This window comes from Saccopteryx leptura, chromosome 2 (genome assembly GCF_036850995.1).
Source record: "Saccopteryx leptura isolate mSacLep1 chromosome 2, mSacLep1_pri_phased_curated, whole genome shotgun sequence".
NCBI classification, from domain to species: Eukaryota; Metazoa; Chordata; class Mammalia; order Chiroptera; family Emballonuridae; genus Saccopteryx; species Saccopteryx leptura.
In genome coordinates, this window is record NC_089504.1 from 134327173 (window position 1) to 134352863 (window position 25691).

A 25691-nucleotide genomic window follows, 5' to 3' on the forward strand; every position below is an offset into this window, starting at 1 on the left:
CATCTGAGTTTGAATGTGTTGCTTTAACGTGAGAGGAAGGGCTGGGAATATTTCCTGTTAAGTGGAAGTTGTAGGATCTGATGGTTGCAATAGCCTTGGGAAATTTGACAGCTAATTTAAATGAAACTGTTTCCTTTAAATTAACAGAAAGTTGATTTTATGTATTTTCAACATTGTAGACATGAACAGTGTACACTCTGAATGGGTGCATTTTATAGTATGTGAATTATATCCTATAAAGATATTTTAAAAATGGAATGTAGAGTTTTGAATCCCTGGCAGTTTCTAAATTATATATTCCTATGTGCAGTGAGCATGAAGAAAAGCTCAACTTCTAACCTGAAATCCTTAGGGACTTGTCTTCTCCCTGCCCTTGCTCTTTTGAGAGCTGTTACCTGGAACTCTCTGCCCCTTCTCCCTCTGCCCAGTTCTGCTAGGACAGGAGTCCATGGGGTATAGACGGAGGGGGGTAGGCTTTCACTCTGATTCCTTCATTATTATTTCACGTGTCTGGCCTTTCTCCGCGTGGGCAGAAGGACGTCCCCCTGTACAACAGTGGGAGAGGTGGATTCCAGGAGAACGGGTTCTGGGTTCTATAGTACTGTTGGTGTTCTACCGGACATACTTTAATTTAAATGGGTTTTTATGAACTGGACTAGGGATTCAGTTACCATAAATATCTCCTTTAAATAAGTTGAAAGTTTTCAAACAGATAACTTAAGTAGGAATTTTCCAATATTAAAGAAACTTGGAGATCAGGTCTGGGATTCTTTTTCTTCTCTATCATTCAACCAAAGTCCATTATCCTGGTGGGCACACTGTGTGACACTGACAGGTGGTATGTGGCACACTTACTGTGTGCCAGGCACCTTACTTGTATTAATACTCATGTCTTAACAGTCCTTGACTGTTATCCTCAGGTTTTCGATGAGGAAACAAAGGAATGAAACAGTTAGATAACTTGACCAAGAGTAGTAGAAAATCTTACAGCATTTGAACCTAGGCTCTTCCCAGATCCCTGAACTGAACAGCTCACAGCTCTGCCTGGAGCAAACCCAGAAAATGTTTGCCTGCCTCCCTGGGCCTAAGTATGGTCCCCGAGGAATGTGAGCCAGTTGAGGCTTACAGTCATAAAAAGTATATGTATAACTTTCATGGCTATAAAAGAAGAAATGACCTAGAAAATTTGACCCCAGAAGTTTTAAGTCATAAAAAGAAAATCTGTTTTAATATGGCATCCTGGATTGGATCCTGGAACAGGAGAAAGGACCTTCATGGGAAAACTGTTGAAATCTGACTAAAGTCTGTGGTTTAGTTAATTTTATTATTGTCTGTGTTAATTTCTCAGTTTTGATGGATACATATTATATGTTAACATTAGGGGAAGCTAGGTGAAGGGTATAGAGAACTCTCTGTACTATTATTGGCATCTCTTCTGTAAATCTAAAATTACTTAAAAAGAAAAAATTTTTTAAAATCCAAAACAGTGTTTTGATTAAAAAAGGAAATGGCCCCTATTTTTAAAATTCCTTAATCTAAAATAATTTAACATTTTATTTATATTATAAAATATACATTTAGATTTTTAAAAGCATCTGATAGATTTGAGTTAGTTGAAAATGGCCCAGGTGGAAATGTTTTAACTGGGTGCTTCAATCTTAGATTAAATATATTAAATAGCCTTTCTAATTTATAAGGCATTACCTTTAAGAAATTAATCTAGAAAAAATTTAGTAAATAATTTTGTTCAGTTAGTAGCCTTTAAGGATTTAAATTGATTGCCTAATATTTTAAAAATATTTTTATAATAGATTAATTTTTTTTTTCTGCACACGAAATGTGCTATCAGTAAGGTGTGCCTAAAATGGATGTTTTTCCTTGTTTATTTTCTGGGTGTATTTGGAAGTTGACCCGTGCTTATCTTGACACTGCTCCCCAAATCAACTTCTTCTAAAGTACTTTGTTTTGGTGTGTTTGGTATGTTTGAAATGTGACCAATAACCACAGACTGGTGGAAGTTATTCCTGAAGGAGTTGATGGCTGATACATGTTGATACTTAAAACATCTTCAATTCTTTACATAGAACTCTCACCAGGACCTTTGCTTTAGTTGACATAGATTTTTCCAAAAATTTCCATGATATCTGCTGGATTAAGCATAGAAATCTAGAACTAGAGGTTTCTGAGGCTGGGGGGATGGTAAAGGTCACTCCTCTGGTTCCCCCAAACTGTGATGTGTCTTAACTCAGAAAAGCAAGCCTCAGAGGAAGACAAGTACCATATGACTTCACTTATATGTAGAATCTAAAGAACAAAATAAACTAAAAAAAAAAAAAGAAACAGACTCAACAGACTGACAGCTGTCAGAAGGGAAGGGAGTTTAGGGACTGGGTGAAAAGTGGAAGGAATTAACAAAGAAAAGAAATTATAAACACTGACTACAGTGTGGTGATTACAGGAGGGAAAGGGGGAGGGAGAGGTCAAAGAGGGTAGAGGGGGACCAGTGGTGATGGAAGGAGACGTGACTTGGGGTGGTGAGCGCAGTGCAGAGTACAGATGATGTATTATGGAATGGCACTCCTGCAACCTATGTAATGTTATTAATCAGTGCCACCCAGTAAAGTCAATTAAAAAAGAGCCTCGCTCATGAATGGACCTCACTCACTCTTAGCTGTTTGCTTTATCAAAGCAGGTCACCTTTTGTAGTGACCCAGCGAGTGCTTTTCAAACTGTCTTTTTCAGAGCCACGAGGTCCTATGCTCCTTTCTCAGAATGTCTGAAAGAGAGAGAAGTAGATGAAAGTCAGTTTTAGTTAGAACAACATTAATTTTGGTTTTCTTATACATTGGGGTCCCAGAGAAGATTTTGATTGGAACAAGTAAAAGGTCCTGCTATTAAATAAAGGCTTTGAACACAATGACAGGCCCTCTGGGTCTGTTGGTGGAGGGGCTCTTCTACTTCGTGTGTGCGTTTTCTGAGATGTCCCTGAGGCGGTCCCCCTGTCCAGTGAGCACCGCTCTTTGTTCTTTTCTGCAGGATGACTTACTGTCTTTGAAGGTTGTGAGTGTGCTGCATCATCTCAGCATCAAAAGGGCCATCCAGGTCCTGAGGATCAATAACTTTGAACCAAACTGTCTGCGGAGGCGGCCATCAGATGAGGTAGCATCTGAGGTTGAAGGTGTGCGCTTCCCATGCCCGTGCCCGTCCTGTGTGCAAAACGAAGACCCGGTTCCCCTGAGCCTGCGGGGAGGGCTTCTGGCGTGCTCAGAGCCTCACGTCAGCCGTTACTTTTTAGGCTGTGTTTCTCTGCATGCCTTCCATTCCTCCCATGATGGTTCTACTGGGGTCACGGCAGCCAAGGATTGCGGTTTTGTTTCCCTTTCTCCTTTTCTTGAGTGTATTTTATCGTCCTACCTTTTTAAGTCAGACAGTTCAACGTCACTATAAAGACACCCTTTCCTGCGGCACCGCTCTACTAGTGTGTAAGAAAAGCTCAAAACTTAGTGACGTAAGTTTTCTCAAAGAGAAGTCAAATTAGCAAACACTTTTTTACCCTGTCTCTAAACATTTAGTGGGATGTCCACTCCCACTCTGTTCTGTGGGGCAGACTCTCTGACAGACATGCAGGTTTTGTATTGGGAATCCCACAGTAGATGACTGAAGCTCTTGGTGGCTCCTTGTTCCCGCAGAACAGCATCACCCCGTCAGAGGTGCAGCAGTGGACCAACCATCGGGTGATGGAGTGGCTGCGCTCTGTGGACTTGGCGGAATACGCCCCCAATCTTAGGGGCAGTGGTGTCCATGGAGGGCTCATGGTAAAACTTGGTTTTAATATAAACTTCTTGTCATTTTGCCTCCTTTAGTCTAATGGGTAGGAGATTACCAGTTTACTTATTATAATCCTAAAATTGTCTAACCCCCCTGGTTGGCAAACCGTGGCTCGCAAGCCACATGCGGCTCTTTGGCCCCTTGAGTGTGGCTCTTCCATAGAGTACCATGTGCGGGTGCTACTTCGATAAGGAATGTACCTACCTATATAGTTTAAGTTTAAAAAATTTGGCTCTCAAAAGAAATTTCAATCATTGTACTGTTGATATTTGGCTCTGTTGACTAATGAGTTTGCCGACCACTGGCCAACACTCCTGTACTATATCTAGTGAATATTTACTTTAAGAGTATTTTTTCCCTTGCTTTTTACTATCCTATATCTCCAGGTCAGATTTAAACACATATCTTTCATTGTCCTCTTTTTAAACATTTTTTTAGAATTGATTTTAGAGAGAGAGGAAGAGAGAGAGAGAGAAAAATTAATTTGTTGTTCCACTTGTTTATGCATTCATTGGTTGATTCTCTTGTTTGTGCCCTGATCAGGGATCAGACCTGCAACCTTGGCATATGGGGATGGTACTCTAACCAACTGAGCTACCCAGCCAGGGCATTTCCTCATCTATATTGAATAACATCTGGCTGCTGGCTCTCATATGATCATATTTTAAACCTCTGTGAGACCTGTGGTGGTGCAGTAGATAAAACATCAACCTGGAACGCTGAGGTCGCCGGTTCGAATCCCTGGGTTTGCCTGGTCAAGGCACTTGCAGGAAGCAACTACTATGAGTTGAACCTTCCTACTTCTCCTGCTTCTCTCTCTTTCTCACTCTCTCTCTTCCTCTTTTTCCCCTTTAAAAATCAATTGCAAAAAAAGTCTGTGAAGATGCAGATCCTGTTTCTGCATGCAGATGTTAGAAAGAAGTGGGCTTCCAAATGCCCACTTCTACCTCAGAGGTAGAAGCCCTAACTTAGTAATGCCTGGATGTCAGGACCATCTCTCCCTCTTACTAGCTGGGGCCAAAAATAAAGAAAAGATTTAAAAAATTAAAGATTAAAGTCCATAGTCTATATCTCACTGAGAGGATCATTGGAGATAACTAAATGAAAGAACTTTGCAAATTATAAAGCACAGTGCAGACCTGTGTGATATATGGCACCTTAAACAATCTTTATTTTTCTTACAGGTTCTAGAACCTCGTTTTAATGTAGAAACAATGGCTCAGTTATTGAACATCCCCCCGAGTAAGACCCTGTTGCGGAGACATTTGGCCACCCATTTCAACCTTCTCATCGGCGCTGAGGCCCAGCATCAGAAGCGTGATGCCATGGAGTTACCAGATTACGTACTTCTAACAGCCACTGCCAAAGTGAAGGTTGGTTCAAGCTCGTATTAGTACTGAATAATTGGTTAAACCAAAACGAAAGCAAAAGCTCAGTTCTGTTACCTAGCTATCCTATTTTCTGGAATTTACTAAGTTTTGTGGATGAGTTAAAGAGTTGAAGGTATATACATCTTTAAGAGTAATGAATAAAATGCAATTGTGAAGGTTTCCTTTTGGGGGAATTTTTGCTGAAATCGTTTATTTTACTAGTGTTAACAATAATAAAAACATGACGTTGGCTTCTATAATTGATACATTGCCAAGGCAGAGAGCCCATGACTTGGGCCCAAGTATTGATTGTGGTTATCCTATTTTTGCTGTGGACAAATCAAATATAAGAGTTGCATTTCCTCTCATACAGATTCAGCTTGTCTGGCTTCTTATTGACCAACCTTGCAAGTTAGGAAAAGGTAGACCAGCAGAGAATGGATATTTCTAGTTTGCCTGGATTCCTAGATCATACAAAGTTGAGACTACTTTTTCTTCTTTGAAATCATTACTGTGTTAACTCTCCTGAGTATTATCTCAACCAGCTTAATGCGGAGATAGGGTTTATTGCCTCCTTCCCAAATGTGTATCAAGTTCTTGTCTTTTTAAACCCTCTCTACCTGTTTGATACTTTCTCTTCAGCTCCCCTTTTCCCAAAGGATGTGTTGGGTTTGAAGCTTCTGAGAGATTCTGTTCTATATAAATTCTCAGCATCAGCCCCATCTCCTTAACAGACTCAGCGACTTCCCAGTGACGGAGATGGAGTTTCTCTTCTAATCATCCCTAGAAGTGTTTTCTCTGGAAGAGCAGGGATCCTTTAGCTGTCGCCATCCTGGCCTGGGGCATAACAGGCAGCCTCACCCAAAAGGAAAATACAGCAGGGGTCATTTTCTTTTGCTGATTTTAGATTGGAACACCTTGCAAACTTGGATTTAGTCCAGAGAAATCTCATTACATTAAGTCCTGTTGAAGCAAAACTGAGGTTCTTTGCATATTTTGTTTTTTATCACTGTGACTGCTCAGCTAGTTGGTGTGAATAGGAGAGCAAGTGTAATCTTCTGAGATTCTTAATGGGGGCCACTGATCATTTGGGTACGTCAGATTTCATCATTCAGTTGCTTTTTCTCTATATGATGAAACGAGTAACTAAATTATGCATGTTATTAGTCCTTGTTGTCATATGAATTTTATTAAATCCCTGAATGTTTTTGTTTTCTTTCTTTTAAAGCCAAAGAAACTTACCTTCAGCAATTTTGGGAATCTGAGAAAGAAGAAACAGGAAGATGGAGAAGAATATATCTGTCCAATGGAACTGGGACAGGCGTCAGGAAGTGGATCTAAGAAAGGACTTAAAGCTGGCTTGGACATGCACCTGTATGATGAAGATGATTTGGACCGGTTAGAGCAGGTAAATGCAGCATTACATGCCTGTTCGGAAGTCCTTCCAGCATTGAAACACTAAGTGGAAACTTGCTGTACTGTGTCTACTAAGCAAGAAAGGTTTCTTCAAATGCCTAAAAATGAAGACAATAATAAAATCATGGTGAACACTTACAGATTGTTAACTACATACCTGGCCGTATCCTAAGCACTTACCATATATTCATGTTCATGGTAATTCTAAAACACAGGGAGGAGAATTAAGATTCTTATCTTAATTTTAGAGATAAGGACGTTGAGGCCCAGAGAGATTAAGTAATTTACCCAAAATAGAAGAGCTGGGATTCCAACTTGCCAGGCTGGCTCCAAACCCTGTGCTACTTACCTAGGTTATACTGTCTCAGTATTAAGGAAATTTGACTATTCAAGCAAGTCAGGAATGGAGAGCTCTTACTACTTAGCCTTTTCAGTATGACATCATGGGACCGAATATTGCCCTTTAATCAATAATCCTTTGGTGCCATTGTCAGCATCAGAGCATTTAGTCTAGATGTGCCAGTAAAATGCTTCTTTTAAGTTTTCACATCTATATAATTGCCGTAGAGCAAGGAGATTCTCATCAGAAGTGTTCTGTTGCTCCTGTCCCCTTCAGTACAACTTGCTGTATTCTTCTTAGAATTTTGTTCATTTTGCCACACTTTCCTTGAAATGGTGCAAATGAGTTTGTCACGTATATATATATACACTCTTTGCAGATGGAAGATTCAGAAGGGACGGTGAGGCAGATAGGTGCATTCTCTGAAGGCATCAACAACCTAACAGTAAGTTTGTAAAATGAATTTAAGATCTTATTCTAAGAATATGTTTTAAAATACTTCCAAAGGGTCTGCACGTATACTGGGGAACGTGCAGTTCTGCACTCTTGGCTCGCAGTGTGTGTGACGCCCATCTCCTTTGTTTTCCAGCACATGCTAAAAGAAGATGACATGTTTAAAGATTTTGCTGCCCAGTCCCCCAGCGCCAGCATTACTGATGAGGACTCAAATGTTTGACCGTAGCACCTGGAGGAACCTGAGGGGCCCTTGGTCTCTTTCCACTTTATTTCTTAAATACTCGCAGTATATCCAACAAGCAGCAGATTGCGTATTGTCTGTTGACCCAACTTCTGCTCATTTAGAAGTGGAAGTGGAAAGCAGGGGCTCTGTGCCCATTTTAAAGCTGCCATGGAAAGTGAGACACTGGTGAATGAGAGTGTAATTGTTTTTCCTCTATTTAATGTAAAAATCTGTGATATATTATATTTAACATGTTGCATTTAATACGAGTACTTTACCGTCGTGTTTCCAGTTATGGTCACAGTGTGGAGGATTGGGGAAAGCAGTAATTCATAGGTGGCTGGTTCTGTCCTGCCAATGTGACAGCTCTGTAGCCATGGAAACAGAACGTGACATGCTTTCACGATCAACGTGGGATTTCTTTAAGCATTCAGTGTGCCCACTGCCTGCCAGCCTCACCTCCACTTGCCTCTTAGTGTGTCCTGTTTTTATATATTTTTCTAAATATATGTATATATATAGTACATAGAACACAGAACTTTTATTTTGTGACATGCATAAGGGAGATGGTAAAAAAGATCACGTTGAAAAAAAATACCGTGATCAAACTTTTCACATACCAGCTGGTTCTTAGACAGGTCAGGATGATCTTTCTCCGCAGCCGAATTTTAACAGCGTTGATCATTAGGACTAAATTAATACATACGAAATAACCCTTCTTTGTTGACACATCACAAAATAATTGGTTAGTTTTTTAAGATCAGCCTTAATCTTGGATTCTTTTAATTTGTAAGGAAGAACTTGAGGAACATTTAAATTCTGTTAACTTGAACAGATTCAGAAGCTCCCCCAAAATTTGTAGAAGTAATTTCTGAAGAACCAAACAAAAATCAAAAACCTTTACAGTATTAAGCTTATTTTCCTCTTTGCTAAATATACCATTACATCAAAAATACTAATCATCTGGCTAGTGTTATTAATTGTACATTTCTCAGTCTATCAATGAGTGGAATCATTTTTAAAAGCTGACTTGAACATTTTCTCTCAATCAGAGTTCAACAACTCTGAGGCTGGAAAAATTAGTTTTATAATGGCTATCTTGTGATAATAAAATGTAGCTCATGTTTTTCTGTAGCACCAGGCCCAAACATTTTATATAAAGAAAATAGAAAGCTGCAGCTCAAACTGATACTGTGCTTACTATTCTTTTTAGGGGTGTTAGAAATAATATTCTGGTTTTCATTCAGCAGTACGTCATTGCACATGATAGCCAACTGTGGTCCAGACGGGTTTTCACACGTGGGCATGGGAGGGGCAGTGCGGTATTTCCAGTAGACTTACCTATAAACTATATTTGAATGTCAGTGATAGGGTCTTTCAGGTTCTCAGAAAGTTTACCAAGCTTTTTGTCAAGGAACCTATAATACTACATTACTATTTATTCATAACTAAAATGATATGATGCTAACAATAATCTTTTGCTCCCTACCCTTCATTATTTGGTAACTGTATTGGACTCTTAATGCACTTGTGTCTTATTTTAATGTGGATATATGTCACCATTTGAAAGACAATTTGCTATTCAGACCTGGTTGAAAACACCAGGAGACTGTTACAGATGCCAAATATTCCTTATTCAGGACATTGTAACATAACCCATGATATGTGATGAGGTTAAAACTTTTTTAATGATATATATTTTATTTACAAAATATTATACACTGCTGGTATCACCATATGAAAACAAATAAAGTCAGCTGATAATTGCCTCATATTTTTATTGTCTGTTACTTTGTTTTCCTTTGTTCAGAATGACAGTGTAGCCTTTATTTCTGATATAGAGAACAATAAGAAACTCGTTACAATTCACAAACTCCCATAACATTTTTTGAGTGGAGTTTATAGCATGTATCAACAGGTAGAAATACGAGACCTTTGTTTGAGAAACCTTGTAGGCAAGGAAACACGGCGGCTGGGGGATGAGGACTTGTGGCTGACAGGCCCTTGGAAAGCCAAGGGAAATGACTCACCTGCAAATTTGAAGAAGTATATGGTTCTTGAAAGAATTAAATGCTATTTTTAATTTAACTAGAATTTGAAAAGATGAAACATATCTTGGAAAGGATTACCAAATATTAAAAATAGAGTGAATACGACTAAAGAAGAACAGGTATTTTTCTGTGAAAGTTAATTTCTCTAATTTAATACACCACCAGGGATCTGGATGAATGCAACACTCCCAGTTGGCAAACAGGGCGACCTGTTTGTTTAGCTGTATGTATATATGCTTAGCTACACCAGGTGAGCATCAGAGTTAGAAAACTGAGACCACGTTAACAGATGTGACTTTGCTGTAAGACTTTTACTCCGAAAAAGAAGTCATTCTGAGTGAGGTTCACATGTTTTAGATTTGGAAGCAGTACTGATTGGGGGCAGAGAATATGGGGCAGAAACCATCACAAGAAGTGGCTCTGCAGGACAGCAAAGCAGTTCTCAGCGTGGACAGCAAAGCGGTTCTCAGCGTGGACAGCAAAGAGCTTCTTGGAGTGTGTGAGGTGGTCAGTGAAGCGATAGAGCACGCAGCTCAGAAACTGAAGGAGTATCTTGGATTTGAGGATCCTCTGAGCAATCTATTCCCAGCTCGAAACACTCTGAATGAGATCTTCTTAATCCACTTCGTCACTTTCTGCCAAGAAAAGGGAGTTGACGGTTGGCTCACCACCACCAAGATGACCAAGCACCAAGCCTTACTGTTTGGGGCGGACTGGATTTGGACCTTTTGGGCATCTGATAAGCAAATAAGGTTTCAGCTGGCCGTGCAGACTCTGCGGATGTCTTCTCTTGCCCCTGTGGAATCTAAGCTGTTTGAGCTCTCCGATCCAGAATCCAGGGCAGAGGAGTCTTCCAGGAAGAGTAGTTGTGATAAGCTGGAAGAATTTTGTAACTTGGTAGGAGAGGATTGTCTGGGCCTGTTTATCGTCTTTGGCGTGCCAGGGAAGCCTAAAGACATCAGAGGAGTTATCCTGGACAGTGTCAAAAGTGAGGCAGTGCGGGGCCGTCTGCCAGGAGGGGGGGCTGTGGCACAATTTGTCCTGGAGACTGAAGATTGTGTCTCCGTCAGAGAGCTGCTTGGAAATTGCCTGAGTAAGAAAGATGGGCTGAGAGAGGTGGGCAAGGTTTATATTAGAATCCTCTGAACTGGATTTTTATGATGGTACTGGCCTGTAAGATGAAAAGAAAGAGACATTTTACTCTAATAAGCAATCTCATCTACTTGCATCGTCCCAGCAAGGGATTCCACCCCCCAACCCCCGATGAATGAAAATGATCACCTGGGTCAAAACATATTAGTGTCATGATTATGGAGAGAGAAAAAAAACCTGCCCACATAGTAGGGAAAACTGATAATTTAGCTTTATCTTTCATTTATTTGCTCAATAATAAAAACAGGAGAAGAGGATAATAAAGTCACCCTTAAAGTTTGATTTGAAAAAGAAAACTGTCTTTATTTGAAATAATTTGTCTAGCTCTTGAAACTGTAATGTGCTGTGACTGCTGTGGGGGGGAGAAGGGGAGGGGGAGGTGGTGCATAAGACTAGAGCAGGTTTAATTCCATTTGCAGTACGTTTCAGTTCAGGACTGCTAAGCAAAACCTTGCACTGCTTTCTCCCTCTGACCCTTGTCCTCACTCTGACATCTCCCTAAACTACTTTCTCTGCACAGAGAGCCCCTGGTGGGATTTACTTTGGGATCTGCTTGCATTTTAGCTTTACCTATGACTTAAACACAGTAATCCATGTAACAATAACAATCGCTTGTACTAATGTTTAACACTTGTTTAGCTTTTGCAGTAAGTAAGGGTCATGTATTCATATATATAAACCCTCTTTGTTTAAAATCCTGGGTGGGATTTTGAACAGTAGTGTTGGGGAGGAAAAATAATTTTCTCCCTACTGTTCTAGAAGGTAGAAGCAAAAAGTGCTTAGAAGTGTAAATGAAAGATATTTAGTCACACATGATTGCTAAATTCCTACTACATGTTTGAGCCTGTTCCATGCCAGCCAATGCAGCAGTAAAATGAACCATGTCCCTATTTGGGGGAAGTTTCCCTGTTAGTGGTAGAAGGCATAAAATAACTATAGTTACCTATATTTAAAATGTATGTTAAGAAATATAACGGGTGCTGTAAAGAAAAAGGCATGGGTAAGGGGATAGAGAATGAAGGAGGTGCTATTTTATATGGGGTAGTTAAGGAAAGTCTCAGTGAGAAGGAGACAATTAACGAGAAGTCTGGATTGAATTAAGAGAGCATCAGTGCAGATATCTAGAAAAATGCCCTAGGCACTGGGAATTGCAAATTCAAAAGGAGTATATTCAATATATTTGAGGCATAGCTGAGGAGGTTGGTATGGATGGAGTAGAGTAAGCCAGGGCAGAGTGATAGATGATGAGGTTGGAGAAGTAGCCAGCAAACAGAACAGACTTGTAAGGACTCTGGATTTTATATTTGACTGAGCCTTTAAAAACTTCACTTGCCCTGGCCAGTTGGCTCAGTGGTAGAGCATCAGCCTGGCATGTGGATGTTCCAGGTTCAATTTCCAGTCAGGGCACCTAGGAGAAGCGACCATCTCCTTCTCCCCCCCCCCCCCCCTTCACTTCCTGCAGTCATGGCTCTAATTGGTTCAAACACATCAGCCCTGGGTGCTGAGGATGGCTCCATGGAACCTCTGCCTCAGGCAATAAAAATAGCTTAGTTGTAAGTATGACCCCAGATGGGCAGAGCATTGGTTCCAGATGGGACTTGCCGGGTGGATCCCGGTTGGGGCTCATGCAGGAGTCTGTCTCTCTATCTTCCTTCCTCTCACTTGGAAAAAAAGAAAAATAAATAAAAACTTCACTGGATTGCTGGGTGGAGATGATTGTAGTGTGAAGAGTGGACGCAGAGCCCCAGAGGGCAGGTAGGAAGCTAGTTAAGGAAATGAGTTGGGAGAAAAGGGTGTCCTGGATCAAAGTGGTAGAGAAGGGAGAAGTTAGGAGGTCAGATTTAGGAATAGTTGATGCAGCTTTTGCTGATGATTGGATGAGGGGTACGAAATATGTCACAGAGTGTTGTATTTCCAAACTCCTTAGATAATAAGAATATATACAAGGCAGGACTAAATTTGTCTTTGACATTCCTTCATCCCAGGAAACCAAAAGATGAAGGAAAGCATTTAAGCCCTCTGCCTTCAATAAGTGGACATGAATAGGCCCAGAAGACATTTCTTGAAGTTGTTAAATAATTATTCCTACTTTGTTTCTAGAAGGTTTTAATACCCAGTTAATGTTTCCTTGACATATAGTGACCCCTGTCTGCAGCAAGGCTCTGTAGGGTAAGCTATCCAGAAGCTGGGGTAGTATAGTGAAGAGAGTATTCCACTTGTAATCAGATGTGGGTTTTTCTCTTACGGGCGAAGACTAGCGGCTTAACTCATTTTTTACCTGTAAAATGGGAATGACTTCAACTATGCTACTCACAAAAATTAGGGGATATTTCAAAATGAATACGAAGTGATAAAATATCCCCTAATTTTTGTGAGCAGTATAATTCAAAGAAGACAATGCTTGTGACATTTTCCATACTCAAGTGTTATGTTTACCAAGATTTTGAAGTCTAGTACAAATTGTAAGTATTTATGTTATAAACAGCTGGATGACATAAACCAAAGACGAACCGTATTTTTAATTAAAATAAAAACTTTGAAGCTTTTGCTGTATTCTCTTATTTTACATTCTAGTGTAAAAGTTCAAGCATGGAAAAGTAGAGAGTTAGGTCTTCAAGAGTCTCACCTCCATGTGTGCACCCACTCCCTCTAGTTTGCTCTTTACCCTTCCAGACCTGTGCTGTATATTAAAAATAGTGTATACAAATAGAATCATATGATCCATAAGTGCCTTTTAATAGTAAAAACTTAATTATGTTGTAGATCATTTTCCACTAATTTATGATCCTTGGTTCTTTTTAAGGCTGACATCAATGGTTCGCAGTCTTGTCTGCATATTAGATTTAGTTGGGGAACTTAACACAAAAACAGAAACAATAAAACACCAGTACTCTAAACAAACCTAGACCAATCAATCAGCATCTTAGATTTTAGTATCTCCTGAGGTAATTCTCACATTCAAACAGGATTAAGACCCATATGTCTAAGTAGCACTCTATATTGTATATACCATAATATGTTTAATATATTTAGGTTGCAAAGTCCATCAACATACCTAGGTAATTGCATATTGTCTATTTAACATGCTTGTTAATAGACACACTTTGTTCACTTTTTTTAATAATGAAGTTGTTTGATTAAATTGCTTTAAAGTTATTGGATTAATCTAGGTTTTAAGTATAATAAAAACCCATTATAGAAATTAACAGGATATTTAAAATTGTGCTACGCAAGGACTAACTACATAATTTGTAGTGTCCAGGGCAAAATGAAAATGAGGGGTCCTTTGTTCAAAAATTATTAAAACAACCAACTATAAGGCCCTCCCTCCCTCCCTCCTTCCTTCCTTTCTTTTTTTTGAGAGAAGCATCAACTCGTAGCTCTACTTTTAGTTGTGCATCCATTGATTGTTTCTTATATATGCCTTGACTGGAGATCAAACCAGCACCAACCCAGTGACCCCAGGCTCAAACTGCAGGATTGAGTCAGCGACCTTGGGTTTTTAAAATCGTTTTTAATTAAAAAAAATTTTTTTTTACAGAGACAGAGAGTCAGAGAGAGGGATAGACAGGGACAGACAGACAGGAACAGAGAGAGATGAGAAGCATCAATCATCAGCTTTTCGTTGGGACACCTTAGTTGTTCGTTGATTGCTTTCTCATACGTGCCTTGACCGTGGAGCTACAGCAGACCAAGTAACCCCTTGCTCAAGCCAGTGACCTTGGGTGCAAGCTGGTGAGCCTCGCTCAAACCAGATGAACCCACGCTCAAGCTGGTGACCTCGGGGTCTCGAACCTTGATCCTCCTCATCCCAGTCCGACGCTCTATCCACTGTGCCACCACCTGGTCAGGCAACCTTGGGTTTTAAACTGGCGACCTCAGCACTCCATGTTGAGGTTCTACCCCCTGCACCACCACCAATTAATCCACGTAAGGCTCTTCTAAGTGCAAGTCACATGCCCATGAAACCAGTTTTGTTTCTACAATGTATTGGGTTACTTGGTCATGAAGGCTGAAGAAAAACTCTTTATCATGAATAAGTGATTGCACATTAAGATCTTTTCCAACTGAAAATTACGTAATTCTAGGTCGCCAGTTTGAAAGCCTGGGCTTGCCTGGTCAAAGCACATATGGGAGTTGATGCCTCCTGCTCCTTCCCCCTCCTCTCTCTCTCATTCTCCTCTAAAAATTAATAAATAAATAAAAAATAAAAATATCTGAAAATTATGTAATTCTTAGTAACTTTTTGAGCACAATCTCAGTAGTACGTGTAAAATACTGCATGAACCAGATATTATTGCCTGTTGATAGCATTACAAATGATTTTTAAAAAGTTTTCTTTAATGTTTATTTACTGATTTTAGCGAGAGAGGAAGGGAGAGAGAGAGAGACAGGAACATCAATCTGGTCCTATATGTGCCCTGGCCAGGGATTGAATGAGCAACCTCTGCACTTTGGGGTGAAGCTCTAACCAACTGAGCTATCTAACCAGGACTGGTTTTTTAGCTTTTAATATAGAACAAACTTTATTGCACTTGATGTCTGGGAAAAATGATAAGTACTTCTCTGGTTCCATTAACTCTAATCATATCTATCCACTTTATTGTTAGGGAAAGAGGAAAACAAAAGACAGTAAGCATAGACTGAGGACCTAAGTTTCTTAACATCTTGCTGAGAAATTAAGAATTCTCTGAATATAAACTAATTCTTTAGGGATTCATACCTCTTTTGTCTCTAAATTTCTCTAGTATAGGGTTTGCACTTCATTGTACTACAATATGCAAACTCGAGAGAGAAAAGTGGCTGCTGAATTGACTGAGCTTAATTCCAGTGGCCATCATTTATATTACACCTTCTGGAATATGAAAGGCAGAAATTGCGGGCGGCACTGAAAACATTAGGCTACTGTGTTCCAAAAGGAAAATTTATTTTAAAAACACTTGGGTGCAAGTGGACTGAGACCAGCAAAAAGTGTCAGCCCCGAGCTGCGGGGAGGGAGCGTTACATATAGGGGCTAGGGGCAGATTAGCATATCTTGATTTATGGTCTTGGTCATAGACTTGATGAGTAGGAGGATGGGGGTTCAGCTGCAGGAACAACTCCTTTGCAAGTTCTTCTGATGTAGCACAGGCCTAATTAGCATGGCCCTATCTGGTGTCCTTGGTAAATCTTTAAGACAGCCACTGTCAGGTATCTCCCAGGAATAGCTGGGTCCTGGTGCCTCTAGGAATTATCTGAAATTTCTCACACAGACTGTTTTGTTGTTTTTTTTAGGATACAGGGTAAAGATTTAGGATTCCTGGTTTCGCCCCCTTCAAGATTGGCTGTCTCCTTTCCTAACCTTAAGGTCCGGTTTCTCCCAAATGTTTGTTCCCAAGGAAGCTTGCCAGATTTGCTGTGAAGACAAACACCTTGATGCATTTCAAAGAAGATGCCAGGAAGCTTTTAAAAGAACAACAAGCAAATTAACTACAACTTTACAGTGGGGGATGAAAATGTTCTGTTGCCATCCCTTCTTCCTACTTTGGGTCTGCATTGTTCTGAGGATAGCAGCTGAGCAGCCACTTTATCTATGAGAATATATATAACTCAATCACAACCATCCCGAGGAAGATATTACTGATCCTATTTTCTTTGAAATTGAAGCTCAGGGCTATTAGGTGGGCTTGTTCACAGAGCCAGGATTCAAACTCCATATTCATCAGACTAAAAGGCCATGCCTTTAATCTTAAAGATAGAGGAGAGGGGAAAACACCATGTGAAGATAAAGGTAGGAATTGGAGTGATGTGTCTACAAGCAAAGGAATGCCATGGATTGCCAGCAACCATTAGAAGCTGAGAGAGGCATAAACAGATTCTTCTGAACTTCCAGAAGGAACCATAAACCCTGGCAACACCTGAACTTGGAAATTTTAGCCTCTAGAACTGTGAGAGAATAAATTTCTGTTGTTTTAAGTCACCCAGTTTGTGATGCTTTGTTATGGCATCTCTAGAAAACTAATACACCTAATACACCATAGTCAGAAGCCAGAAAAGATGAGAATGGTGATTACTACAAATACTGTCCCTATCATGCCATTTAGTCCCCTCACATACTGATTGATGCCCATGGCTCACTGAATGACAACAGGTAGAGTGCTCTGGGACACTTGCATACTCCTATTCTGCCACTTGTACACCTACCAGGAATCAGTTGTATTTGTTCCCAGTTGTTTTTGTTATTATAATTTAGTACTTTGATTAAATATTATACATATGGGTTAAAAAAATAGAGGATAATTTTATTGAGGGTTGTATGTTAATCCATCTTAGGGTAAAAAAAAATAGGAGAACTCATAAAGAATGTCCATTATTTTCTAAGTTCTGGTGCATACTAACTTTTTGTAATTCTAACCTGATATACAAACAAGCTAAACAAATCATGACAATTATATCCTATGCGCACAGGATGCTCACTGTATGCCAATATTGTACCCAGACGTTTGTTTATATTAACTTGATGAGGCTCACACAACCTAGAAGTGGTAAAACCAAGCTTTAAACTCAAGTGTCCTTTTAACTACTAACCGATACTGCCTCTCCCCTTGGAGTATGTCACTTGCACTAGCTGAATACTTTCTTTAATCCAAGAAAGTGTTGAAAAGCAGCAATTGCAAAGGAGCAGGGATGTAGGGTAGACCCTGGGCCATATGAGGCCCCACCCAGACCAAACTTGCCCTCTGAGTCTTATTTCCTCCATCCCTTATGATCATTATCTGCAACTGTCTTTGGACTGATTGCTTCAATTTTTAAAAAATCATTTTGTTTTCTTAAAAAAACAATTTATTCATTTTAGAGAGGAGAGTGAAAGAGAAAGGGTAAGGAGCAGAAAGCATCGTCAACGCCCCTATGTGCCTTCACCAGGCATGCTCTGGGTTTCGAACCCGCCATCTCAGCGTACCAGGTCGGCGATTTATCCACTGTGCGCCACAGGTCAGGCCTATTTTATTTTCATTACTTATTTTTCTCTCTTTTGGAATGCTCTTTTGACTATCAGGCCCTGATTTCCCAGGCCCACGTGTATCCTGTTTCTACACCAGAGGGGCGGAGCAAAACGGGAAGAGCATGCGCGGTAGCGTTCCCTTGGCGCGAGATCGCGTTTGTCCTTCCCAGCTTGCCGTCGTCGCGGCCATGGCGGCCGCCTCTCTCTCGGTGTGGCTGGCCTTGCAGCCGGGGGCCCGGACCCTGCGTACCTTCTCCACTGCGGTGTCTCCGACCATTCTATCCCGGAAACCAAATCCACGTGAGTGTCTGCTGCGTCGCTCCGGGCTTTGGGGGAGATGAGAGAGCGGAATATCAGGCCCATGTTGGCCGCCCGCGATGCGTCCTTTACTGACCTCTCCCCGGCCGGCCCGCCAGGTAGAAAAACAGTGCACGTGGGATTTCCTCGGCGCGCGTTTGGCCCCATTCGTAGCCGCAGATTTCTGCTTCTGGGGCCTCTGGACGCTCCCAGATCGCCCGCTCCATCCCCTGTAACCGGCGCTCTTTGAGGCCCGGTCCCACGGACACAAGGTCTCCCTCTGGTTACTGGTGCTTGGTGGTGTTTCTCGGGCAGCGTTGCACCACGGATTGTCCCGAACGGTGAGGGAAACTGCAGACTGCAGCTCTGAATTGCAGGCCTAGCCATGTCACTCAATGGGACGACCTTCATTCAAACAGACATGGAGATGACCTTCAGTCAGAGATGATAGGCATGCCTGGTACCGTTATTGCCCTGGAGGAGTCTAGTGTAAAAGCCATTTGTTACCGCAGACTAGGCAGTGTGAGGTGCTGTAGAAGAAGCGGGAATAGGGTAACACGGGAGCTTTGGGAAGGAGCCCGGAAGAGTCCAGAAAAATTCTCTCGAGGAGGAGGCATGTGCAGTTATTCAGTAGGGGCTGCCCGTGTTGCCTTCTTTAAGGTCTCTAAACTTAATACTGCTAACAGCCCAATCTAGGCCACCATCTTTCACTTCCCCAACAATTCCCTTACCGATCCCTATTTCCTTTTTGCTTCCTTAAACGTTAATTCTCCCAAATGCCAGAGTGAAGTGTTCAAAAAGCAAATGCTATCTTGCCACGCCCTTGTTTAAAATCTACAAGTGGTTTCTCCTTGCTTTTAAGATAAGTGGTAAATTATAGTGGCTCTTCATAGTCTTAAATTTCTCATTCATTCATTCATTCATTCATTCTACAAATACTTAAATCCAGCTGTGTGCTAGGCAGTGTGCTAGATACAATAATAGAGCAAAGGGCCCTCACTTCCTGAAGTGTACATACTTTGGGGTAAGTCAGACTAGACAGAGGTAAACAACGTCGGTGCAATGTAAGATAGTGATTAGTTAGAAAAATAAACAGGATGTTGAGAATGATGGGTTGGAGGAGTTGTGGCTGTAGGGTAGTATAAGATAGGTAGTCTATCTGGGAAGACCTCCTTGGGGAAGTTACATTTGTTTTGTTTTGTTTTTTTTGAGTGAGAGGAAGAGAGGTAGTGAGACAGACTCCTGCATGCACCCCAACCAGGATCCACCCTGCAACCTCGGTCTGGGGCCATACTGGAATCACCAAGCTATTTTAGCTGCTGAGGCTGACTGCTCTCTAACCAGCCCAGCTATCCTCAGCTGGGGGGCAGATGCAGGAACCAATCCAGCCTCTGGCTGTGGCAGGAGAAGAGGGAGAGGGAGGGGGAGAGAAGTAGATGGTCGCTTCTTGATAAAACCCAGGGGGTCCATATGGGGCCCACACTCTACCCACTAAGCCACTGGCCAGAGCCCTGGAAATGACATTTAAACAGAACCCAGAAACTATGGTGAGCTTGGGGATAGAGGGGCAGAGCATTTTTAGCATAGGGAATTGCAAGTGCCAAGGCCCAGAAGTGAGAATAAGCTTGTGGGTGTGATCAAGGAGCAGAAAGCTTCTCTGTTCTACTCTGAAGGTTCAGCCATATTGAATTTGTTTACTTTGATTTTCTATCTTCTCTTCTAGAACACTTTTCTTACTTGCCAGTTCCCAGGGCTAAGTCCTGCTTATCCTTAACATTTTAGCTTCAAGTCAACTTCTTCAAGGAGGTTTTCCCCAACTACTTGATTAGGTTTGGTCTCTTGCTATATGTTTCCATTAATATTTATCATTGCTTATTAAAATTATTTTTTAAATAGTTGTCTTATTTGACAGACTCACCAGTCACTGGGAATAAGGACTGTGTTCCTCTTGTTCTGGGACACAGTATCACTCCACAACTTTTGAAAGAATAAATGAAATACTATTGAAGGATGAGTAAGAAATTGTCAGATAAAGAAATGAGCTGAGGAGGGAGAAGGGGACAGAAGTCAAGCAGATGGAAGTATATTCCAGGCAAAGAGAACATAAAGTTCAGAAAGACAGTCCTGGTACTGGAAGTTCAGTGTTGCTGTGGGGCCTTGTGAAGGTCAGAGTCTGAACCAGGGGTCGGGAACCTTTTTGGCTGAGAGAGCCAGCCATGAATGCCACATATTTTAAAATGTAATTCCGTGAGAGCCATACAACGACCCATGTACGTTATGCATTATCCAATAAAAGTTTGGTGTTGTCCCGGAGGACAGCTGTGATTGGCTCCAGCCACCTGCAACCATGAACATGAGTGATAGGAAATGAATGGATTGTAATACACGAGAATGTTTTATATTTTTAATTTATTATTTTTTTCATTAAAGATTTGTCTGTGAGCCAGGTGCAGGCATCAAAAGAGCCACATCTGGCTTGCGAGCCATAGGTTCCTGACCCCTGGTCTGAACAGTCTTGTATGCTATGATAACTCTTAGTCTTTAGTTTTCTTGGCTGTAAGTGAGCTCTAAATAAGGATAATGATGGTACTTACAGTTCTTGTAAAGACTAATATTAAAAGAGATCATGAAAAATATTTAGCAGTGTCAAGCATGTGAAAATGCTCAATGAATATAGCTATATTTAAGTATAGCAAAACCAAGAGGTATAATACTTTAAAATATATATACACTGTATATAAGTAACCCACCCTCTTCTACAGTTATATGATTTGTTAGGAATGGCTGTGATTTTTGTTATTGTTGTCATTGTAGCATTGGCAGTTTTAATATACAACAGAGAAGGAAAAACTAAGCATTTTCTTTTTTTTTGTAAGAGAACAGACTGTTTCCAAATACGAGCAAGTATACTTAAAATGAGAACATGTCAAACCATTTATCTTTAAAAGAGTTATTTCTTACTAGATATTTTAGTTTATTTAACTAAGAACCTTAAAATTTATTGAAAATATTTCTTTGGATGATCATTTTATATTTTAATAACTGGAGTTTTCTTAACTACTTCTGACTTTTCATTTTCATTAAGATGATTTTAGTCCCTGAGACTACAACAAAATAGATAATGGTTTCTTTTCTTGTTGTTACTGAGTACCTTAAATTGTGTTCAAATTATGGAATCATGATCAGTGTTGAACAACTGTATGTTAGGAAATTGTCTATAGTTATTGTGTTGTCTTTTAGGTGCAACAGAAAGAAAAACCAAATCTGAAAGGCCACTGAGAAGAAAGGTAAACAATTAGCATACTCTACTATGTACTGTCTTAGTTGTTCCTGAAGTTCTAAAGTGAGGCAGATTTCAGGATGAGGTGGGAGGGTACAGCCGAGGAAGGGATCCTAAGGGAGGTATTTACTTGGTGACTGCCACAGTCTTGACTCTAATCTTGGATTGGTATTTGTCATTACCCCGAGAATGGATCATCTTTGAGAGGTGGACTTACATATTTCCAGGAAACAGGTACATAAACCAGAATATAGAATTACTATTTTTTTTAAAGATTTTATTTATTGATTTTTAGAGAGAAGAGAGAGACAGAGAAGGGGGGGTGTAAAACATCAACTTGTAGTTGCTTCTTGTATGTGCCTTGAGCAGGCAAGGCCAGGGTTTTGAACCGGTGACCTCAGCGTTCTAGGTCAATGCTTTATCCACTCCAGCACCACAGGTCAGGCTAGAATTATTTCTGAAGATGCTTTTAACAGTCATGAAGCCTGGTATGTATATATTAATACAACTGTGTAGTTTTTTCTCACCCTGTGGGCATCTCTATGCAGGCGTCCATATTATAAGGTCACTTGACATGGAGTCAGAACAAAGACATATATGCTGGCCTCAATTAAATGGCCTCAAATTATAATTGTCTAGAGTAGTTATTTTCGTAGAAATATTATCTGCTTCCAGGACATACTAGAATAGCTTTCATATTGCTTAGATGGGTGTTGCTGAATTTTGTCTCTTTAAACATGCTTTTGTGTGCTGGCCATCCCCTTCTATTAATATGTTAAAAAATATATATTTCGTGTGTGTATGTGTTTGTGGGTTTTTTTTTTAGAGAGTGTTATTGTGATTGATTTAACTATCATGTAGCTATTCCCTGGGCCTAGGAGATAAATATAGTTTCTTATTATGTATTTATTCAATTAGTTTAATCCTTATTTATTTCCAATTTTATATTCTTTACTTTCATATTTCTTATTTTTTTTATTTTCAGGTAAACTTTATTTATTGATTTTAGAAGGGAAAAAGAGAGAGAGAGAGAGAGAGAGAGAGAGAGAAAGAGAAAGATCAATGTGTTCCTATATGTGCCCTGACCGGGGATTGAATTGGCAACCTCTGAGTATCTGATAATGGCTCTAACCAACCAATCTATCCGGCCAGGGCAAATTATTTTTGAAAAGTTGTTACTCATCCTTTCATAAACAAAATGTAAAAAGTTGGCTAAAAAATTTAAGTAAATAAGGTAGACATTTTTAGTGAAGAAAATGTGTTATTAAAGGGGGATCCTTGCCCCATCGGGTTTGAGAAAACTGCAGAAATAATTAGGTAGATTTGATTTTTTTTGTTTGAATAGTAGCAGCTTTGTGGGAGGTTAGATTTTGTGTAGGTTGCAATTCTAGTGTTTCTCTTAGTTGCATGTTTTCTTTTGCTTTAAAATTAAAAATTATGTTCATATTTAAAATATTAAACTGTTTTATGTTTCTTAGGCACTACCTCCTAGGACAGAGAAAATGGCTGTTGACCAGGACTGGCCTAGTGTTTACCCTGTTGCAGCACCATTTAAACCCTCTGTAGTACCTCTTCCTGTCCGAATGGGTTATCCAGTAAAAAGGGGGGTGCCGATGGCAAAGGAGGGAAATCTAGAACTTTTAAAGGTAAGATAAGTTCCTAGTTGATTGGCTAAGCCTTACATCTTTTCCTTTTTTTTTTTTAATTAAGTGAGAGGAGGGGAGGCAGGCAGACTAGCACATGCATCCCGACTAATATCCACCTGGCAAGCCCTCTACAGGGAGATGTTCTGCCCATAAGGGGTGTTGCTTTGTTACTCAGCAACCGAGTTCTTATAGCACCTGAGATGGAGGCCATGGAGCCATCCTCAGTGCCTGGGGCCAACTCATTCCAATCAAGCCATGGCTGCAAGAGAAGGAAAGAGAGAGAGAAGAAGAGAGAGGTGAGAGGGGGAGGGATGGATAAGCAGATCATCACTACTCCTGTATGCCTTGACTGGGAATCAAATCCAGGACATTCACAATCTGTGCTCAGCAACCGAGTTCTTCTTAGCACCTAAGGTGGAGGCCATGGAGCCATCCTCAGTGCCCAGGGCCACCTCACTCCAATCAAGCCATGGCTGCAAGAGGAGGAGAGAGAGAGAGAGAAAAAGAGAGAGGTGAGAGGGGGAGGGATGGATAAGCAGACCATCACTTCTCCTGTGTGCCTTGACTGGGAATCAATTCCAGGACATTCACAATCTGTGGTGACACTCTACCACTGAGCCAACTGGCCAGGGCCTAAGCCTTACGTCTAAAATGATGCTCTTCCTCCCAGGCTCTTTATCCCCACCCCCCTTATATGTTAAGATTCAGTGTATAGCAGCTTATTGTGGGGGTTTTTTTGTGTGTGTGTTTTTTTTGTATTTTTTTGAAGCTGGAAATGGGGAGAGACAGTCAGACAGATTCCCGCATGCGCCCGACCGGGATCCACCTGGCACGCCCATCGGGTGATGCTCTGCCCACCAGGGGGTGATGCTCTACCCCTCCGGGGGGTCGCTCTGCCACGACCAGAGCCACTCTAGTGCCTGGAGCAGAGGCCAAGGAGCTATCCCCAGCGCCCGGGCCATCTTTGCTCCAATGGAGCCTTGGCTGCGGGAGGGGAAGAGAGACACAGAGAGGAAGGAGGGGGGGTGGAGAAGCAAATGGGCGCTTCTCCTATGTGCCCTGGCCGGGAATCGAACCCGGGTCCCCCGCACGCCAGGCCGACGCTCTACCGCTGAGCTAACCGGCCAGGGCGCTTACTGTGTTTTAATTTGAACTTTCCCCCAGGTAATAATGGATGTTATATTTTGATAATCCATGGTAAAGAAGACTCAAAGAATCCTAGGCATTTAAGAAACTAATTAATTGGTCCTATGGTTTCTGTTTTGACTTTTTTTTCTTATTGTATCTTTTCTATATTATCTCTTTCAAGTGGAACTAAGAAAAATAAAATCTAGTTTGATATTGAGAACTGTGGGAATGAGTGAAGGTTCTACTTCTAAAAGATAGATTTTTAAATTTTCTGTCCAGAAAGGTAGAATATTATTTAATATTATTGTTACTGTCCTTAAGTTTTATTGCTTGAAGCAAAATAGGTCATACTAAAAATTTCAGTTGATAGCACCGATAGTGATTTATGAACTGTAGGTTTTTAAAGATAATGTAAATTTACTTAGCCTGAGAATGCATACTTTAAATGGCTTCCTTTTACGTATAATGCAGTTATCATCAACAAACGTTTCCACTGAATCAGAGTCTTCTTGAAATATAAAGGAAAATTTGATAAAAGGTCATGGCAAAAAAAAAAAAATGAGATGGTATTATGGAGAAGGGTTATCTGCTGCTGGAGGAAGGGTTAAATGAAATTTAGAAATAGGAATGTTTCAAGAGATATAAGAAAACAAACACTGAGGAAATTAACTTTTTCTTTAAGTGAAAGAGGTGAAATGAACTTAGTTTAAAGGAAAGGTCTTTTGAAAATATCACTAGGTGAGAGAGTAGCAATATGTCTGTAAAATTGCCAATGGCTGTGAATGGTATCTTAATAAACTTAGAAATCCAAACTTTATTTTTTTTTAATTTTAATTTATTGTGTTTACCTAGATTCAAGTGTCCCATTTAATATATCTCTGTCTCCCCTCACCCAGAAATTCAAATTTTTTTTTTTTTTTTTTTTTTTTACAGTGACAGAGAGCAAGTCAGAGAGAGGGATAGATAGGCACAGGCAGACAGGAACGAAGAGAGATGAGAAGCATCAATCATTAGTTTTTCATTGCGACACCTTAGTTGTTCATTGATTGCTTTCTCATATGTGCCTTGACCACAGGCCTTCAGCAGACCGAGTAACCCCTTGCTCGAGCCAGTGACCTTGGGTCCAAGCTGGTGAGCTTTTGCTCAAACCAGATGAGCCCGCGCTCAAGCTGGCGACCTCGGGGTCTCGAACCTGGGTCCTCCGCATCCCAGTCCGATGCTCTATCCACTGCGTCACCACCTGGTCAGGCCCAGAAATTCAAACTTTTTAAAAATTTTTTTTATTGATTTTAGAGAGAGAAAGACGGGGACGAGGGGAAGAGCAGGAAACATCAACCCATAGTTGCTTCTCGTATGTGCCTTGACCAGGCAAGCCCGGGGTTTCAAACTGGCAACTTCAGCATTCCAGGTGGATGCTTTAGCCACTATGCCACTGCAGGTCAGGTTAGAAATCCAGACATTTAATGCAGGCCATCTGTTTTAAGAATCACCTATGTGCTCAGTCCAATGAAGTGGTTTATTC

General features: G+C 40.6%; 3 protein-coding genes across 12 annotated transcripts in view; all 3 read left to right on the forward strand.

The window, feature by feature from the left end:
• The window catches only part of PPFIBP1 (PPFIA binding protein 1), a 208770-nt gene extending 199363 nt beyond the window's left edge, over positions 1-9407 (forward strand). For all 10 annotated transcript variants that reach the window (XM_066368859.1, XM_066368863.1, XM_066368862.1 and 7 more), the window contains 6 exons: positions 3037-3159; positions 3690-3815; positions 5013-5201; positions 6427-6606; positions 7334-7399; positions 7544-9407. In XM_066368859.1, coding sequence (XP_066224956.1) covers positions 3037-3159; positions 3690-3815; positions 5013-5201; positions 6427-6606; positions 7334-7399; positions 7544-7630 — 771 coding nt within the window. In that variant the 3' untranslated portion in view covers positions 7631-9407. The remainder of the gene's footprint in view (positions 1-3036; positions 3160-3689; positions 3816-5012; positions 5202-6426; positions 6607-7333; positions 7400-7543) is intronic.
• A 134-nt stretch (positions 9408-9541) lies between these two features.
• On the forward strand, positions 9542-12375 carry REP15 (RAB15 effector protein). Its single transcript, XM_066368870.1, has one exon. The coding sequence runs from the start codon at positions 10075-10077 to the stop codon at positions 10828-10830; it is 756 nt and encodes a 251-aa protein (XP_066224967.1). The 5' UTR covers positions 9542-10074; the 3' UTR covers positions 10831-12375.
• A 5601-nt stretch (positions 12376-17976) lies between these two features.
• MRPS35 (mitochondrial ribosomal protein S35) overlaps positions 17977-25691 on the forward strand; it is a 49292-nt gene continuing 41577 nt past the window's right edge. The window contains exons 1-3 of the mRNA XM_066368872.1: positions 17977-18118; positions 21356-21402; positions 22874-23041. Coding sequence (XP_066224969.1) covers positions 18007-18118; positions 21356-21402; positions 22874-23041 — 327 coding nt within the window. The 5' untranslated portion in view covers positions 17977-18006. The remainder of the gene's footprint in view (positions 18119-21355; positions 21403-22873; positions 23042-25691) is intronic.